This window comes from Salvia hispanica, chromosome 2 (assembly GCF_023119035.1).
Source record: "Salvia hispanica cultivar TCC Black 2014 chromosome 2, UniMelb_Shisp_WGS_1.0, whole genome shotgun sequence".
In the NCBI taxonomy this organism is placed as follows: Eukaryota; Viridiplantae; Streptophyta; class Magnoliopsida; order Lamiales; family Lamiaceae; genus Salvia; species Salvia hispanica.
Genome location: NC_062966.1, coordinates 9,473,843 through 9,494,718, shown reverse-complemented (window position 1 = coordinate 9,494,718; position 20,876 = coordinate 9,473,843). Strand labels below are relative to the sequence as shown.

The 20,876-nt window shown below is 37.9% G+C and overlaps 2 protein-coding genes across 2 annotated transcripts; both read right to left on the bottom strand.

Moving 5' to 3' along the window:
* Positions 1 to 103: 103 nt before the first annotated feature.
* Positions 104 to 2,591, bottom strand: LOC125203224 (pentatricopeptide repeat-containing protein At3g05340-like). The gene has a single exon (XM_048101535.1). It carries the CDS (start codon positions 2,290 to 2,292, stop codon positions 298 to 300), a length of 1,995 nt encoding a protein of 664 aa, XP_047957492.1. The 5' UTR covers positions 2,293 to 2,591; the 3' UTR covers positions 104 to 297.
* A 4,371-nt stretch (positions 2,592 to 6,962) lies between these two features.
* On the bottom strand, positions 6,963 to 12,921 carry LOC125205894 (mannosylglycoprotein endo-beta-mannosidase-like). Its single transcript, XM_048105072.1, has 11 exons — positions 12,390 to 12,921; positions 11,921 to 12,059; positions 11,210 to 11,437; positions 10,897 to 10,955; positions 10,207 to 10,255; positions 9,723 to 9,953; positions 9,347 to 9,516; positions 9,070 to 9,274; positions 8,274 to 8,942; positions 7,970 to 8,197; positions 6,963 to 7,898 (listed from the first exon to the last, which is right to left on the bottom strand). Exons 1-11 carry the CDS (start codon positions 12,542 to 12,544, stop codon positions 7,149 to 7,151), a joined length of 2,883 nt encoding a protein of 960 aa, XP_047961029.1. The 5' UTR covers positions 12,545 to 12,921; the 3' UTR covers positions 6,963 to 7,148.
* Between the last annotated feature and the right edge of the window lie 7,955 nt (positions 12,922 to 20,876).

Below are 20,876 nucleotides of genomic sequence, written 5' to 3'. Positions count from 1 at the left end.
GCACTAAATTATAGTACTAGTATCAATGATTTATCGAGCCTATTAACATTATCTACATGAATTTGAATATTTTATAAAATGAGTCTTTCTTTATGAAGATTGATTAATGATTAATATAACAAATTACAATGTTATTGCAGAAAATAACTAAGTCATTTTCGTGACATTCACTTTAGCCAAAAAGATCAAGAGATAAACGCTTTTGCATTCTTCCTTCAAATCCATCAAAAGCTCTAAATTCAAACTCCAAAAATCAACTCATACATTTTCTGCAGCAAGCAACAAAACTCATCATCTTCATGCACAACAAACCATCCAATAATCCAGTGGAAAATGTGCAATGGAGCTTGAGCAATTTAGATCAGTGGTGGAGTGGCCATCATCTCTCATTTGTCTAAACAACATCGTCAGCACAGCGTAAATATCGTCGCCTTGTTGATGGATTCGATCAGCAACAACAAAACTGTGAATCTCCTTCTTAATCTCAATCCAACTAGCACCTGTGTCTTTCGCAACTCCTATCTCGTTCATCTTCTTTATTGTTCTTGCTCGTTCCTTCCACAACCCTCTAGAAGAGTAGATGTTGGCCATGGAGACAAACAGCACTGGACTATCAGGTGCCGCTTGAGCCAGCTGCTCGGCTGCATAATTCCCCACGTCAACATCGCCATGGATACTGCAAGCGCCGAGCAATGCTTGCCAAACAAGTGCATCTGGTTTCACCCGCAACCCCTCTATGAAACTCTTGGCTTCTCTTAACATCCCTGCTCTGCCGAGCATGTCTACTACACACGCGTAATGCTCCACTCTCGGCCTCATTCCATACGTCATCTCCATGGATTGTAAAAACTCCATGCCCTTGTGCAGGAACCCAACATGACTACAAGCATGAAGCAAGGACAGAAATGTAACATCTGTTGGTTCCACACCGGCTAACTTCATCTGTTCGTATAACTCGAGCGCTCTCAACCCATCACCATGGCGAGCAAAAGCTGCAATCATGGAGTTCCACGACACTTGATTCTTCTTAACCATGCCCTCAAAAACCTTAACTGATCCTTCCAACTCCCCACATTTGGAATACATGTTGATTAAGCCATTGCTAACAAAGACATTTGAAGCAATTCCCTTCTTGGTCACCATAGAGTGAATCTGCATGCCTAGACCCTGAGAAGCACCAATGCCAAACACCCCAAGAATGGCTGAAATCATGTTGGGGTCGAGATAGGCTCCGACCTTCACCATCTTCACAAACAACCGTATAGCCTCCTCCCCGTATCCATTCTGTGCAAAACCAGCAAGTATAACAGTCATAGACACCTCATCAAGAACCTCAGCAGACTCAAATATCCGCCACGCCTCCTCCACACAACCACATTTTGAATACACATCCATCAACGCACTCTCGATGCACAAATCTGATTGATACCCCATCTTATAAACCACACCATGAATCTGAGCACCTTCCTTGAGCGCCTGCAGTCCAGAGCAGGCCGTCAGCGCAGCCAAATACGTCAAAGCATTGGGAGAAATTGAACTGTGGTACATTTCCATGAACAGATTCAAGCTCCCAGCATAAAACTCATTCTGCGCCATCCCCGAAATAGCAGCCGTCCAAGTAACAACATTCCTCTCCGGCATCTGATAAAAAACGCACATCCCCAACTCCAGAGACAAACATCTGAAATACGAAGTGGTTAGGGCATTTCCGACTGTTACATCCCTGTGATAACCACTTAAAATCGCCAATGCGTGTAGCCTCTTCACAATGGCAAGCAACTCCTTTCCACCACAAGCCGATAGCACCGAAGTAAAACTCGCGTGATCAAACATGTATTCCGTAGAGCCCAACAACAATTTGAAATATCCAAATCCGGTTTCCAAGTTTCCCACTTTAAGGAAACCCGAAATGAGCGAGTTCCACGAGACAGTGTCTCTAAGCGGCATTTCGTCGAACAGGTTGACTGCATCACTGAGTTGTCCGCATTTGCAGTACATGTGCAGTAAACAGTTGTACATGAGCTGAGTATTTCGACGAGTGAGTGGAGCTCCGACATCCAAAGATGGAGGGTTCTTGATGAGGTAGGCGTGGAGGTGAGAACCCAGGCGGAGATCGCCTTGTCTGGCGCAAGAATTGATCAGTTCGATGAGGTTCGCATCTGTGAAGGAAGATAATGTGTTTTTGGAGGAGTGAGGTGAAATGTGCAGAGATGATGTTGAGGAACGGCACCACGAAAGAAGCGGAGGCGGCGGAGACCGGAATTTCGTGAGGACGCATCTGACAGCACTCATCCATCAAAGTAATGCAGCGTCACCGTTAAAAACAGGGATGGAGACAGCGTTGGCCAAGCCACCGCTCGAGCGGGGGCTTGGCCGGTGCCGATTACCCAACCATGACTACCCCCATTCAGATGTCGTGTTTGTTATATTGAGAAATTTAATACTTGTGGAAGACTTAATTTTTGTTGTGTTTTGTGTTTTGAGAAGAGAGAAGAAGAAAAGAAATTGCAGATGGAGTAGATTTCGTAAGGAGGAAGAAGATGATACGGCGGCGCGTGTTTATTAGGTTTAGATCAATTGGGCTTTTTCAAATGAGTTTTGATTAATTTTGTCAAATGACCCCAATTTAAAAATGATTTTGTTAACCTCTTAATAAACTAGTCATTCACATAGCATAAACCAAAGGCAAGAGTGAAATCTTAAAAGTAATTAATTTGTTTTATTTAAATAAATGTATCACGTTATTAAACGACTCCATTACATTATTTCTGTATTAAATTTAATTGAATTCATCTAAATTAAATACTTTAAACAAAAGAAGTATATATATATGTATAGAATGTATATAAATAACTTATTTGAAATACATAAAATCAAATTATATGAGAAAATAACAAAATCACAACAATTTAGATTAGATACCTCATTCATTTTAATTTATTTCACTACATCATGCTTGTTTTCAGATCAAACAATATTAATTTTTAAATTTGATATCATATTTTTTTGTTTTATTTAATTTTAAAAATAGAACGGAACAATGACTGAAATTGAATAAATTGATTACATCTCTCTTTCTTTCTCTATATTATAAATTACTTCTTCAATATTATTATTATTTTAAATATTTAAATAATATTATAATTTTATTAAATTTCAGCACCGGCTAATTTGTATTTCTGGTTCCGTCCCTGGTTAAAAATGACATTATTAAACCATATGTCAATCGGGCTAACCTGTTAGGCATACAACCAACCCACTTAGTTTGTTGTTTATTTGGGTACAAGCTCTTCGAGTGGATTTTTCGGATCATAAATTTTCAATCCTAATCTTAATGTAGGTTTCAGCATGGGCGGACCCAAGTGCATTGGGGAGGGGCTTAAGCCCTCAATGTAATTTTGTTTTTACTTTTTTTCTATTAATTGTTTTTAAAATTTATTCAAATTTAGTACTCCATAAATTATAGTGTAAAAGCCCTTACAAATTATCTAAATTAATCAAATATATACTTTACGGGTCATGTTCTAATGCTTATAGCACCCAAATCCAAAATCAAGACCAAATCTCCACCCTTAGATTTTAAAATGAGTGGATGAGATTAAATCTTACGAATCTCAATAAATAGTAGAAAAAATATCAACAAAAGGATAATATCGTCATTATGTTATCATATGATAATTTCGTGAATGTTTTTTTATATTAACATTGTGTATTACAAATATCAACAATATGACATAAAAATATCAACACTAGTACAAGAAAATATCAACACATATTTATTGAGATTTTTACGTGGTTTTATTGAGATTTTTTAATGTATTTATTGATAAAAATCTGGTTATCAACATTTACGAAAACTAAAATAAAAAATATCAAATTTCATCATCCGAACGTCGTCGAAACATATGCAATTGACATCTCGTTTGAATCCTTATAAAATTATCTTTAATTTGATATATTTTTTGCGAAAAAATAATTTAAATCGAGAGAGTTACGTAAATTTAAAGTTTTAAGATGATTTTAATGAGAGGGAATTGACATTAATACCCTCTAATTTTATTTATTAATTTTCTTAATTAAAAATATAATCCATGTGACATTATTTTAATCACTAGATCTTCTAATCTAATGGCTAAGATTTAGTCTTAGTTTGGGATTGCTAATTAGTTAACAATTAATCACTCCCCTATACTTTAAAACAAAGTTTAGAAATCTCAGTACCTATCGATAAATATTTCTGCGTCCGCCACTGGATTTTGGGCTAACCCATTGGGCTATTCTGGAGTAATAACTTTCAAAAATAATTATCTTTAAATCAAAACTTTCCCCTCTAAAATAATTCTAGATTTTAGATATTTTTTTCTTATTCTTAGGTGTTGAATCATATAAAATTTTCAAATTTTCGTAGTTTTCCTCTATTATAGTTGGAGAGAAGTCTTTCATTTCGATTAACTACAATACAAACAAAGATAAATCAAAATTAAATCAATCAGTTTGAATTTAAACTTGTGTGTGTATCACTATTTTAGCATTGATCATAATTAATTTCCATTCTTTATGAAAATTAAAAATCATATCATACATGAATCTTTACTAAAATACTACTAGTAAATATATTGAGATTTTGATGTGTTAATTCTTAATTTTGTTTTGATTGGCTTTGGTGGTGGTAAGACGACAATGACAGATGATGAGTGACGGAATAATGAGTCGATGTGGAACTTGAAAGTTGATAATATGGAATCGAGTGGAAAAGTGCAAAATGAAGATTAAAGAAGACTAATGATTGTGCCATATAAAATTCATAAATACTAAAAAACCCTATAACTTAATATTTTTAATTAAAAGTTGCAACCTGTCAGGCTGACCCGCAACCCGTTCAGGCCCTTCGTCAACCCATTAGGCTAACTCGTTTAGCCCGATTTGCATTCGGGTTACAAATTTATAGCCATAACCCGCTAATTTTATCGGATTATTCGAACCGACACACGGATTTCGGTTGAATTGACATCCCTAACCAATAACTCAAGGTAGTTATTTTGTTTTGATTAGTCCACAAGAGACTTCTCTTATTATATGTACATCTTCTCTTCTCTTCATAATTTACAGGCTTCACACTATCTTTTATTTCATCACATTACTTCACGCTATCTTTTAATTTCATCACGTTACTTCAACCCTCCATCTCTTAACTATCTTTTCTTTTATCTATTCATTATTAATTACTTTAATTTAAAAATACATTCAACTAAAAACCATTTTATTTAAAATACATAAATAAAAAAAGAGATATTGGCATCTAACATCATGAAACTTTCAAAAAGTTAGGTTTTCCCACGAACTTTAAAATTGACAAATAATATCACGAACTTTATCTTGGGTTTGTTTTTTCCCACTAATAAAAAAATCATGATATTTTAATATATTAAAGAACAATTTTGGAAAGTGTGCTTCAAGAAAAACTATCTTCAAAGATTGAAAAACTTGAAGCTCTCAAAATTATTGTCGAGAAATTACGAAAAAAAAATCTGTATCATAATATTATTTGTGGGAATTTTTCATTCGTGGGAAAAAACAAACCCTGAGTAAAGTTTGTGATATTATTTGCCAATTTTAAAGTTCGTGAGAAAAACCCAACTTTTTAAAAGTTTCATGATATTAAATGCCAATATTCCTTAATAAAACAAAAGTTACAAATTAAAATCTAAAAGATGGAAAATTTCATGGTTAAAAATACATAATTAAAATGCTAGAAACTAAAAAATATATAATTTAAATTATAAAAATTTAAAAATAACATAATATAAATTCTAAAAAATTACTCTGTCAACGACTGTGGAGGTTGTTGCGCAAACGACGAGTCGACATCAGGAGGTCCTAATGAGTCTTAAGAAGCTCAATTCTTTGGCAGTGTGCTCGAAATTGGATTGACGTCATACGAGAAACGTCGGTTGTTGTCGCCACAAACCACAGTCCCATTAAATGGTCATTCGTCGCTATGGAAGGGGGCGTCTGGCTTGGTTTGCCTAATCCCCTGCCTCTAGCTCTAGCCACCTTTGTCGCTTTCAGACCAATCGGACGACGTCGCCCACTGGAGCTCGAGCCCCCTGCATCAGCTCCCGCAAACTGGCTTGCAACCTCCTCGTTGTCGGGCTCCGATCGGCCACCGCCACCACCACCACCACTTGAAGTGTATTGGTCGTCCCCCGTTCTTCGTCCATGTGGAGCTAGATTCCGTGCTGAACTCGATGCCACTCGCCCAAGGATCGATAAACTGAACCTTCGCCCAAGTATTGCCACACATGAAGGCTCGCCCGGTGTCTTGTTGGAAGACCATCATAGCCGCCCTTAGGATGTCGGTTCCACTTGTAAGGCTTGGCACTACAGTTCTTCATTCCTCCCACAAAATCTTTTGAGATCCTTGTCGACTCGATTGAAAATGGCAGCGAAGCATCTTCCATGTGCGGGGGGTGTTCCTCTAGGGTGCATGTTGTTGTAGGTTTTACTCTTCATTTAACCACTAAACACCAGTACCTAAAAACATGTACCCAAAAGAAATGTGTCACATGTAATGGAACAGAAGGAGTATTAATTTTTTATTTTTTTATTTTCCCATTTTTTTCCTAAAATAATTTTCAACTTTCAAATTATGATGCTTACTCGCAGACTGACAAGTGGGCGTCACCGCTCAATGCCAGCTCGCCATGTGGGGGATGTGCGGCGCAATGCCTCGCCATTTTGCTCGCCCTCCCTAGCAGCTCTCCGCGACAAGCCCAAGCCAGCGACAAGTCCAAGCCAGCAACGAGATGCTCTTATTTCGCAACAATTTTGCTTATCAACTTTTTATCTCTCTCCCCTCTATTTCATCAGCTTTACATTAAAACTCCGTATTAAAGTGGAGGTAGTATTCACTTATTGTATCCTTTATACTACTCCACAAAATACTAGTAGTACTTAAAAAGTAGCCAATCAATGTATTTTAGGTTTGACGATATGAAACAATGATTAGTTCTTCACACTTAATAGTGTACACTCATAACATACAGATTACATAGACGTAGATAGGCGTAAACACATTTATACAACACTCTCCGCACTGATCATAGTGTAAGGATGTCAACATCCATGATTTGTGCTTCAAACAGCAGCTAGCCAATTGTAAGCCCGCTTTGGTAGTTCCAACCGTTGATCATAACCTGGGGCGTGACACCCTCAGGGACATCAAAGTTCAGGATCACCGTCATCACCTCCCCCGGTACAACTGAGAAATAGTTGTTCGAGTAATGAACTGGCAAGATCCGAGTGTCTTTCTTGTCTTCCCCTGAAGCATGAACAGAGAGCTGAAGGAAGAAGGCAACCCCAGTTTCACTTCCACTGATTTCAACAACACGAGCACCACTGTCTTTATGCGAAAAGTGCTTCAACATCTTCCCAAACAAGCTCTTATCAGCCTCCTCTCTCTTGGGACACAGTGACGTATCCAGATTTCTGTTTCCATGCCGTAGGATTCTTGAATCTGGCTTCTTTGAGGTGTTCTCGATATGCATCCTCACCTCGTAGCTGGATCCTCTAATGAAAGTCAGAGAAGTGATCTTGAGGGGGATTTGTCTCTGTTTGTATGGTTCCAGAAGCCTGTAATTTCCACCAGGAAGATGCAGCCAATAAAAGTTTCTGGATAAGATCTCGTAGTCTGACATCTTATAGAGCTTGAGGAGAAGAAAATAAACAGGCTCGGGGCTCTCAGACTTCGGATATTTCATCTCAAAAGTAGGCGTCGTTCTCTTAGATGGTGCAGTGAACTTATCAAAGACTTGGTAGTACTGGCATGCTCCTTCCAGATCCCAAACCGAAACTTCTATAGCCATGTCGGATAGATCATTGGACGTGGTGTTCACTACCTGCATACAGAGCCCCATAAATTGTTATCTTTCAGTAAATCAAGCAATCGGTCAATATTTGTGTTTACTACCTCTATCCAATATGTAGACAGATTTAGCTGGACATGAATTGGTTCTGCAGCACAACGACAACCATAAAACCCCGCTGTTTGCTCGTGGAGATGATCGTAGAACTGGCCCCGTAGACCTGTCCAAGGGTTTTGCGTTTTCCAAATCAAGACACCCGTGTACTTGCTCCACATACGGGAGGTCCAACCTTCTAAGAGAGCTCTGTACTGGATGTAGTTAACCAGTTGCGCCTGAAACAGACAATCACGTATCTACGTAGGTAGCAGAAAACATGAGCTTCACAAGTAACATTAGAATTACATATACCTTTAGACAAAAGTCATCGAGATCTTTAGGTGTTCCATATAGTAAGATTTGATCATGAACCAGCCCTGGTTTTGAATACGGTATATACGTATGGTACTGCCAGATAGGATTGGGGACTTCCTCGATGTAACCATTTGGCAACGTGTTAAATAGAGGAATCTGCCAACCCTCTTGGGGCATCGTGGCTCTAATAGTAGCCGCAACAGGCATTCCCACCGAACCAACCTCGGGATTGAAGCCATACTTATAGAAGTCATCCTTGAAAAAGTTCTCAGGATACTGTATTTCATAGGGACCATCAGTGAAGTCCCCCTTCCCATTAGCAAAGCCATCCCACATGGATCCTTGGATGTAGATACGGGTCCCATCCAGATACTGGCTAGGATCCTTTGAAATCGGGAAAATCTCCTCCACAGAATGCTTACAGTTGACAGGGCTCTCGAAATAAGGATGAAGCTGTAGATCGTTTTTCAAAGCCGTGTTGATATCTTCCGGGGGAACTTGCTCGTTACCTCCAACCCATAGAGCAAGACTAGGATGATTTCTTAGCAGCTTCACAGTGTCTCTAGCACATAGCAAAAAAAGATCGTGGTCCAAAGGACCATTGGGATTTGATACTGGAACACCTCGTCCATCAACGTCCCCAGTTATCCAGAATTCTTGCCAAACCTGCAATAAAATCTCCATTGTCATATCGTCCTACTTCAGTTCCAACTCTATCATACAATACGCACATACTAGTACATGAATGCGAACAAATAATTGACAGTGAGGAGATAGGGACAGTGAGGCTGACCAGAAGACCATAGATGTCACAGTAATGATAGAACTCAGGCCTTTCAGCAATTCCACCACCCCAACAGCGCATCATATTGAAATTCATGTCAGCGTGAAACTTAATATCTGTCCTATAGCGTTTCTTTGAAAGCCGTAGCAACCCATCTGATAGTATCCAATTACCACCTCGGATGAATATTGGCTCTCCATTGACTTTAAATAGTCTGAAAGCAATAAAAAAAATCACACAAGGGTATTCAAGCATAAATACGCCTCAGCCTTTGATGTTTTAATACCTTCCACCAGTGTCAGTATCTATGTGACTTTCAATCTTGCGGAACCCAAAATGCTGACTCCAAGAATCAGACTCTCCATGATAGTTCGCATCAACTGTTATTTGTACATTATAAAGAGATTGCTTTCCCATTCCATTGGGCCACCAAAGGTTGGGCTTGTAGAAGAATAGCTGTAAATAAATCAATATTATAAGAAGTTCTATCAGTTTAATTAGTATAATTAAGTATAGAACCACAGGAATTTACTCCCAAGTGCTGAATTTCTCAAATCATGATAACCAAAAAAAAAAAAACCAAATGTACTACAAGATAGGAAGCTCAAGAATAGAAAGAAGATTATTAAAAGTAAACCTGGTTGTTACAAGGATAAACCAACCTCGGGTAATGTATATAGCACATTGGATCCAGCAGGAATGGACAGATGCTGAGTCTGAAGATGCTCTACCAGGAATACATCCCCTTCAAGTTCAGTCCCAACTTGGATTTTCACAGAGCACTCAGCAACCCAGCTGCTCTTATTTACCAACTCCACTGTTGTATGAAGGTAGGCCCTAGTGTAATTGTCAAAGAATGTGGAGACTAAGTGAGGATCTAATATCTTCACTGGCTGCATGAAAGTATGGCGTGAGTTGAAAAATGAAATAATAGAAAATATTCAGCAGTACAAAAGGTTTATAGCATTGATTTCTTATTAGAACTCATTACCTATGTCTACCATATTTAGGAAAAGACAATATCCAACTTCTAAGTCTCAGCCAAAGACTAAACTATATTTTCATATCTAGTAGTATTAAAAAGGTCGAGCAATATTAAAATTGATGAATCACTAAAACACTAATGCACTTAAGTGGACAGCTTACCCCAGTAATAGAAAGAGACACCTCATCCCAGATGCCAGTGTTCCTATCTCTGAAAAAAATTTCCAACAGGAATATAAGCCTTTGGGCATCAAGCATTGACAGAAACAAAAGAGTCACATTGTTCATAGATTTAATCTTACAGCAAACCAATGATTTACAAGGATCTAAAGCTTAATAATTAAGCTTACAAGCCTTTTAAGACAGAGGCTACGGAACTTGGTAATGAACCAGGAGAAAAAAAAAATCTTTGTTTACCCAAGTTTAACATAAAATAACAAGCATCTTAATATCGTTTTCACTTCATTCTAACACTGCGTTTTTCAAAAGTTTTGGAGTAAAGTGTCTGCTGTTCTTGTGTGAAGAAGATAATGTAATATGATTAGTTGAGCTTATACGTTAATTTGAAATATAAAAACAAGACTAACAAAGTTCATCATCTTACCCCAAAAATTGAGATAAGATTAATAGAAGACTTATTCACAATATTGACAAATCCGAGATAACTTCTTGATTGGACCTTTAACATACTAGGCACTTCATGAAATTACTGAAACAGGAGAAATGGTTGTACTAATTCAACTGCCTAATGGCTGTGACAGAGCTCCAAAAGAAGAGGAACTTTTCTTCAATAAATAAATTTCCACTGAATAACTAGGGAAACATTACTAGACAATAAAAACAAACAATCACCTTATAGGAGCCATCCAATCCCAACCCTCTACATATTGAGCCGCAACATCTTTTCCAATCTGTATATTACACAGAAATAGTGAGAAAAAGAGTCAATCAAACAGGCAATACAATAGCAGGAAAAAAAATAAGAAACTCAAAGAAATATTTGTTTACATCAAAATGGAAAGGTAACTCATCAGAAAATTCAACTCTCAGCTTTCCAATCTTCTCAAAACTTATTATGGCCTATCAACTTCACAGTGTATTTCCAACAAGTATGAAAAATAAATAACCTTAAAGAAATGCTAGTTCTGGTGAATTCAAGGAATACCTCATGATCACCACCTTGACCACCATCAGGGGGAATTTTTCCAGGATGATCAGGAGGATAAATCAGGACAGCAAGCAAATTTTTACCATTTGAATTCAGAATATCGGTTATATCAATTGAATGTCTTCGGAACATCCCCTTAGGCAGCAACTCTTTGTGTCCATTTAAATAAACTTCCCCGGAATAATTTATAGCACGGAAATTTAGATCCACATGTTGATTCGTTGACTGAAATAAATTTACAAGAACAGGAATCAGACATAACCAGAATGTATGAACTTCATGTCTACAGCAAAATATTAGATGTAAGACTTCGAGTCAGAAACAGAGTATAATGACCTATAACTGAGTATAAAGTTCAGTTGTGCTCCACTATCAGAGTCACTATTTCAGGTAACTTTTAAATGTGATTGGGTTTTACAGAAAATAGGTCATCCAGATATAGAACTACGGTCTTCAATCTCTCAAAGATATTAATAAGGTAATTAAATGTCATGTTATTCCATGACACATGTGCTCATGGCATAGGAAAAGCTTCACACACAGTATTATCAATTTTCTAGGAAAGATAAACACCCATTTTCATTTTAGGAAAGTGAATATAAGATTATATGGCATTCACTCACAGATCACACAGGCGATAGGAACATTATAACATATGAGGTCAAATAACTAAATTAAAGAAACGAGACACAAAAGAAGCAGACATACCAACTTGCACTCAAAGGTTGTGTAAAACCAGAAGGTGTAATATTCCCTTCCGGAGTTGCCAATATCCAATATTGCCTGATTCTCCAAACCATAGAAGGGATCAGGCACAAGCTTGTTCTTCACAAGGGTAGCCAAAACACTGAAATCAAAACCACCTTATATTCACTCGAAAACGACTTCGCAGATACAAAAACATACTCCATCCAGTATCTAAATTAACTAAGAATCAGACAAAATCACACAATTCTTTAACAGATACATCAGGTACACTAGCAGCCACAAATACAACACACCTATATGTTTAACAATTAAGAGTCCAATTCTCAATCCTATATTATCATCGCCAGTGAAAGCAGGAGGAGTATGCAAGTTAGATGGCAGTCAATGGTGTAGCACATGAAAGCAATAGGACCAGAACATTTGAAATGTGGGAAAAGAGAAAAATTCAGTGTGTAGAAAACGTAATTACGTTCCAGGAACGACAGCTTCCATCCAGGGGGGCTGATCGGAGGTGGGAGGGTGAGAGGTGGTCAGCTCGGCCCCGGTGAAGTGGACCTCCGTGGAGCGTGCCGCCAGCCAGCCTTCGTCGAGCACTGTCTTCCCAATCCCCTCCGCCGCGGCCATGTCTGTAAGCTGCTGGATTTCAGGAATTGGAATTTGGGGGATTAACGGAATTCGTGAGTCATGCGCACAAGATATAGTGATCAAGTGGTGGAAAGAGAGAGGAGAATTGAGTGGAATTGACTTTTGTCGGCGATGCAACCAAGAATTGGGTATGCGGATTGCGGAAATGAGAGGGGAGATTGCAGATTTGTCTCCATTAACAACGCAAACAGCTACTACTGATTAGGATTTGTAAGTTGATCGCTTTACTGTTAAGCAAGTGTATCCAAGCCATGATCCTACTTTTCTTCTATCCTAGTTCAATTAAAATATAAACAAATCGAATTAATTGGTTTCAGATAGCGAGTTTCATCACTCTCATGAGCTCTTCTCTCACTGGATTTTATCCAAGAAAGGACACCATGCGAGCAAATGCTTCGTGCCATTAATTTGTACGATGGGTTAATATTTGGGATAATTACACCTTACATATCAAATATTTCCCCAATATTTCCCCAATGTTTTAATCTAATATAAAAAAAATTTAATTAGCTATATCATATAAAAAGTTTAATTAATATTTCAAATTAGTACATTCCGTTTAAAATCACTGTTAATCCATTCCAAAATTAGCTGTAGCTGAAAACTACAGTGGATTCATTATTTGATAAAATGCCTATAAGGAAATACGTGTAGTATAATTAAAAAGAAATTATATCATATTTTCGCAAGACATAATTTTGGAATGGATAAGATGAAAAATAAGAAAAAGTAATGGGGTTACAGATTTTAGATGGAATGTATAAATGTGAAATACAAATCAAATTTTTTGTACGATATTCCTTCCGTCTTCAAAGAATATGCACTTTGGGTTCGGCATAGGTTTTAATGCAAAATTGGTATAGTAAGAAAGAGGCAGAGAGAAAAAGTACTTTAATTATTGCTAGTGGAGAATAGGTCTCACCTCATTGAGAGAAAATAGTTTCTAAAATTAGAAAGTGCATATTCTTGTGGGACGGACTAAAAAGAAAAGAGTGCATATTCTTGTGGGGCGGAAAGAGTATATGTTAAAACTTTTTGTTCAAAATTAGAACATTAGTGAAACATTTTATACGTATGGTATAATTACCCCTAATATTTGTAGCGGTAGTACCATTCTTCTTTAAACTCTAGAGTCTTGACCAACCACATGGTCCGGGCCAACTCTTTTTCAGTTTTATCTTACATTTTTGTATTCACTATTCCACATATGTAGAATCATAATTGGACCGTGAAGCTATTTGGCATTCTAGTTCTGACCATGTAGCTATTTGGCGTTTTTGGTTCTGGAGCGGTTTTGATTCGAAATATTTCCGATAGTTATTGGATGGTTTTGACGGTTCCGGTTTGAGCACTTCCCGATTTTTAAAAATTTTTTTTAAATGATTTTGTAAGTCTTGAAAATATGTACGTATGAAATGAATTAGAACGAAACAACGCTTGAATTAAATTGAAAATAAGATGGTAGGGAATAAAGATTTAAAATTTATTGAATTAGAGTTGGAACCGTATAAGTACATATTAGAACTTACTACGTGTCGAAAACCGACATGGTTTGAAAAACACAAAACGGGGAAAAAGAAAAATATTTAAAATGGCTCAAGCTCAACTTAAACCTTTAAAGTTAGAGTTTTCAAATTTAAATTGAGTTGCCTACGTATTCACAATTTAAGTGAGAAATGAAAGCGCATATAGTTCTCTTACCTAACTTACCTTTTTCAGCTCGGTTGTGCTCGCCATTTACCGCCTCACTATCATTGTTCGGCAGTGTCGGCCTCATCATGGATAAATCTTTGTCGTCACTCTCCACACGAGTGTCCCGATCTAGAGCTTGTTTTCGCATGTCCATCTTTGCTTAGTCATCGTGTAATATATAGTGGCTTCCTTGATTTTGGCGTAGAGTTTACTCCTTTGGTTACCTAAGACACATCGCAATTGCTAAAAGTTAGCTCAACGACTACGGTGGAAGCGGGAATGGCAGAAATCTCATTGACCATTTTTAAGAGTATCGAAAACTCTTTCTCATGCATTGAACATCACTTAAGGGTGTAAATGTGGGCGCTAGGAGGACCTACATCTTCAAAAACATGGTTATTTCCAAATACATATCCGATTCACTAGTACTACCGCATAGATCTTGTAATTGTGCCATTACGTCTAGATCGACCAAATTATATTAACATGTAGCAAATTCGGAAAGACCAAAATCATACTCTATGTGTGAGCACTAAAAGAGTGTACTTGGTGAGAGCTAATGTACCGGGTTTCATAAAGAATATTACATAAAGAGAGTATGAAGTAAATTAAAGAGAGTATGAACTGAATTGTGTAATCTACGATTTAATTGGTTCTAACTCCAAGATTCTTGTTTTTAAAATAAAACGAAAAATAAAACGAAAGCGAAGAAAAAAAATGTGAACAAAAGGTGCAAATAAAATAAATGTTATCAAAAAAAGGTTGTGGTGCTGGGTTTCACACCTAACACCAACAAATAGCTAAACATCCTCCAAACCAACATGGCTGTTGGTTGCAAAAGGTTTTGATTGAGAAATCAACATCAATATGTTGAAAAAAAAAGATATGATCATTTTCAAGGCAGAAGATATATTTCAAATTGTGTTTATATATAAATTTGCACATATTTATATGAGGCAAAAAAAATATTAGTAATTTTCATTTTTAAAGATTATGTTTTCCATTAAAGTGGTGTATTGAATGTTTCATTGATGCGTATTTTAAAGTATCTAATCCGTTTCACACAATATATCAAGTTTAATTAATTAACTTTAATAATATTACAATACTGCATGATTATAGTGTCGTAGGTAGTAATTCAAGTGTCGATCCACAGGGAGGTGAAGATTGTTTAAATTTACAAACACATAAAAACATAACAAAGGTTTGATTTTTGATTTGAAAGATATGGACAAAATTAAAACAAACGATTAATAACAGAAGGATTTCACAAACGGAAAGATATGTCACTCCAAGTTGCTCATTAGACTTTATTCATTCTACACCTACATCAAAAGCACATATTTGGGGATTAATTTATCAACCTAATTGCGTGCGCTAAACATGTTTGCGAAGTATAGTTCACAGTCAGCTGAACACTTGTTCCATGAACTAATTTTCAAAGATCATCTACTATATAAACTTACCTAATTCGTTGTCAAATTTTAATCTGAACAATTCAAATTCAACAAACACAACAATTGATTAGTCTATCCAAGTTTATGTTAAAGAGACGACAAACAAGGATTTAACATCGATAGCGATAGATGCCTCTAAAGTGATAGATTCCAACATTGATCACATCAACGATTTCAAAACATGGATTCAATGGTGTAGAAAACATTCAAACAAGCCTAAATTACATCTTGTAGCAACATTGAGAGTTTATCCTAAATAAACACATGGTAAAAATCACAATGAAAACCATAGGAAGCATGCTCTCGTTGAGTGGACTAGAGATTTGGAGTTGATTCGTCGGAATGTTGGCCGAAATTTCTTCCTTTTCTTCTTCATCCTCTCTTTCCCTATTTTTCCTCTCCTTTCCGTGCATGAGAATCTCGAGAATAAATCTTCAAAAACTGCCCCAACTCCTATTTGAAAACTGATTCTTGGTAGTTAATCGGGCGAAACAATGCCTAAAATCGCCCGACCAGGCTATTTGCTTCTAGAACTTTCATGTTTTGCGGGATAGCGCCCGACCAGGCAGGAGGATGATCAAAATAGCCCGATCGGGTGAAATGCTTCTGTATCTCCAATGCCTTGCGGGATTGCACTCGATCGGGTGCTCGGTTGCAACACCCGACTAGGCGTTTTGCCTGTACTATAGCAGACACCTCCTAACATGTTTCCGGCCTATTTTAACACTCCGTTCCACTTCCTACAGCAAAAAATACACTTTTGCGAGTATCAAACCATTTTAAAACAAGTAAAGCTATGGAAATAAAGATGAAAATTTGACTTACATCATTCATAAATTACTCTGTTAATTTTATAAGTCTAATTGGACATGGGTCTCTTTGTACTTGCATTTATCAAAGAATCATTAGTTAGACCCATCAACTTAGTGTCACATGATATAGATGAACTATTGATTTTTTTTCCCCCTTTTATGCATAACAGCATCTCCAATAGCGGCTAGCCCACCGGCTAGCCGATTTGCGGTGCTAGCCAGTCGGCTAGCCGAACTGCTGCGACCGGCGAGCGCCGAATCGGCTAGGCATTAGGCGAGCGCACGCCGATTTGAAGGCGCTGGCCGATGCGCTCGCCGCCATTGCAGGCTGGCGATCGGCCAGCGCAATTTTATTTTTTTTTTAATTATTATTATTATTGTTTTTTTTTTTGAAACACTATATATTCGCGATTTTCACGTCATTTTCATTTGCACCACTTGTTTTAACGAGTTTTCTCTCTATCTAAATTTCTGTACAAGAGCAACATCGAGAGATGGACAACAACAACCAGTTTACTCCGGCGACGAGCGGGTCTTAGACTCCCACGGTACCCATGGGGTCTGGATGGGGGCAGATGGGCGGGCAGTACAACATGTACCCTTGGCAACAGTTGATGGGATTGATGGCGGGCAAGCAGGCGATGCCGGGCGGGGGGCAGGCCAGCGGACGGGCAGGCAATGCCGGGGTGGGGAGGTACGCCGCAGATGACGCCGCAGATGATACAACAGATGATGGGGATGATGCCGGTATGGCAGGGGGGGTGCAGCCCGGGATGCAGGGGTCGCCGGGGGGGGGGGGGGGACACGGTCTATCGTCTCACTCTTGACTTTTTGACGGCTTCGTCTCACACATCGACCCCGGTGGAGACGCAGTTCATTGGGGATGACCGTTTCTCATTACAGGAGTTGGGGATCGATGTCGAGGAGGCGGACACTCCCGTTCCAACGGGGGGAGCAGAGCGGGGTCGGGTCGCTCCGAAAAAGAAGAAGAAGAACAAGGGGAAGAGCGAGTCGTCGCAGCCGGCTGTTGACCACACCACCGCAAGGAGGAAGTGGACGGACAATGAGAACGTCGCCCTGTCCAAGGCGTGGGTGTTGGTTTGCGACGATCCCCTGGTTGCGAACAACTAGAGGATCGTCAACATGTGGACTAAGATTAGAGCAACCTACAAGAGGAATTGCCCGCATGGAAAGGACTACACCGGGGAGGAGTGCCGGAAGGCGTGGGAACGCATCAGGGCCGCGGTTGGCCGATTTTCGGGCTTGTAAGCCAACGCCCTCCGAACTACTATCTGGTCTTTGAAGGACTCGAGAAGTTTCGGGGGGTTCCGGGCCGGGTGGCCGAAGAAGCGTGAAGCCGAACTATTCGGCGATTACGGCGGGCAAAGAAGCAGCGGTTCCCACGACCTCCCCGGATGTCGAGGAGTTTCCGTCCCCTCCATCGTTTGCTCGCCGCACTCGCCCGGTTGGCCAAAAGCGGGCGCAACAGCAACGAGGGGATCCTCCCCTATCGCCCCCGGGAGGTCCAGTCGGCAAGCCCCCCACCGCGCACCTTCTTCTCGCGTCAAAAAACGTGGGAGCAGATGTACAAGGTCTTCCAAGATAGGAAGGCCGCAACTGACCCCATGGAGAAGAGGTTTCTTCACTCGATGCTCGAGGGCATGCAGGTCGATTTGGATGCCGCGAGGGCACAGTTGGGGGGCTCAGACATGGGCTCAGATGCCACAGATGTGGAGGTCCCGGGTGGCGGCGGCGACGGCGACGGCGACGAGGAGTAGAGAGAGGCGGGGCTCGTGTGTGGAAGCCCGATTTTTTTTATTTTGTAATTTTTTTTAATTAATGTAATTTTTGTTAATCAATGTACCTTTTTTTATTTAAATGAAATTAATGAATTTTCCCGTATATGTCTCGTAAATTTATTTCCGTAATTTGTCATAAATTTAATTTCGTAAATTGAATTAGTTTTATTGAAGCTAGCCTGTGGCTAGCCTTAGGCTACCCTAGTTGCTTAAAATGATGATGTAACAGGTTGAATTTTAGTCTTGATGATGTGGCAGGGAGAGAGAGTGGCTAGCCTGTGGCTAGCTTATCTCCATTGGAGATGCTCTAAGAGGATGAGTAAGAGCCGCGTGCCCATATTCAAGTAAGATGAAAGGAACAATAACATATTGGAATGTCAATCATTTTCTCTTTGCATGAAGGATCACACTGGTCGTATCATGTTATGGTGTATAGAAGTCTCATCTCTACGATGAAGGATCACATCAGTATTCCCTCTGTCTATGAATAGAAGTCGCATTTTTTTGGCACAGATTTTAAGAAATGTTTCAAGAAAATGGGGTGAAAGAAAGTTAGTGTATTATGAGTTAGCAACTTAAAAATTTAGCAATATAACACCTCTGGGTGGGAATGTGATCAAATGCAAACTCTAAATATTGTACAAACTCCAAACAATGATCTAGACCGTTAAAAAATGTCAACATATGACAAAATACCAGCAGCAGAAAATATTAATTCAGTGTCAACGGTTGAAACCGTGTTGATATTGTGTTGACATTGTATTGACATTGTGTTGACATCAAAATCTTGAAATTTTACGCTGTGTTGACATTGTGTTGATGCTGCGTCGACACTATGTTGAAAAGTTTGGAGTTTGTACTATATATGAGTTTGCATTTTATCACTACCCTCTCTTACCTTTTCCCTTTCCTTCTCTTGTTTTATGTAATTTTTTTCTCATCTCTTTTACTTAACCAATTTTTTATTAACGTGCAATTCAAAAATGAGATTATTTTTTGCGGACGAATGGAGTATTATATATAGGCAAATCTCAAATTGTTGGGAGTTCCAGTGAAATCCACTCCCATGCCTCCACGTGTGTCCGCCATCCGTTGCTCGCTCAAAAATCACTTTCTATTTTTAATAACTAATGACATTGGAATAGTATAATTAGAATGACTGATGACATTGGAATTGGAGTGTAATATAATATTGAATGGATCACAATAATTTAGTGATATAAGTAGTATCTTATTGTTAACTAAACTAAATACGAGGTCTCAAATATTGTGATCAAGTCACATTCCAAAGTAAGTTAGCTTGAAAGAAAAAAGAAAAAAAGAAAGTTGTCAACATGCTCTTGGAGTTTTCCCCCATGTCAGTGTTTCGCTTATGATTTTGGTTGCCAAAATAGAACTGCAAGAAATAATAGTAAAAAAAGTTTCTTATAGTTAATTTTTACTCCTATTCCTATATATAGATCCGCAAGACATTAATTGCTACTTCATGTCTTCATCTATTCCATTAAAACATGTAATAATTGAAAAATTATTTATACTTAAAGCGAATAAAAGATTTCATTTTAGCACAGTTTACTTTGTGTGTAGATAGATAGAAAGTGCATGAGCGAAATCAGCAATGGTCTAGTAGGGGCTTAATTTATTTCCTTTTTTAATTTAAAACATTATGTAAATCATCAAAAAAATATTATCATCCCTTATCAAGTCAGAAAATTATACTCTTCCGTCCAAAAAAAATAGGATACATTGTGAATGACACATGTTTTAATGTTTAATTTATAAAGAGAGAAAGAAAAAAAGTAAGAGATAAGTAGTGTTAATAGAATGTGGGGTTCATATTATTAATAAGAAAAAAGAGAAAAACGTAAGAGAGAAATAGTGTTAGTGGAATGTGAGGTCTATATTATTAGTAAGAGCATCTCCAAGGGGAGAGGTAAATGGAGATATAAAGACATATACCTACCATATTTACCTTTTTCCAACAAAAATCATTCTTCAATGGGAGAGGTATTTAAGAAGGTATTATACATTTTCTTATTTTTGAAGAGGTATCTTTACCTCTCCATCAATGGAGAGGTCCATCAATGGAGAGGTAAAATCTTATAACCACCATATTTGCCTCTTTTCATGAAAAATCATTCTTTAAGGGGAGAGATATTTAAGAAGGTATTATACCATTTCCCATTTTTGAAGAGCTATCTTCACCTCTCCATTAATGGAGAGGTAAAATCTTATAACCAACATATTTGCCTTCTTTTCATGAAAAATATACTCAAATGAGGAAGGTTTTAGAGAAGGTAATCACTTTATGTTTTTTAATGCATTTTGTACTAGTATTATTTTATTTTAAAATAATATATCTTTCTATATACTTTTTTTCGTTTGGAATATATTACTTTTTGGAATGATATTTCACATTTTGAGAAGGTAAATAGATGATATACCTCTTTTATTTATCTTTCTTTATTGAAAATGCTCTAAGAGAGAAGTTGTTGAAAATTTTCCTTTTTTAAATATGTTCTATTTTTTGTGGATAATAAAAAATGACAAA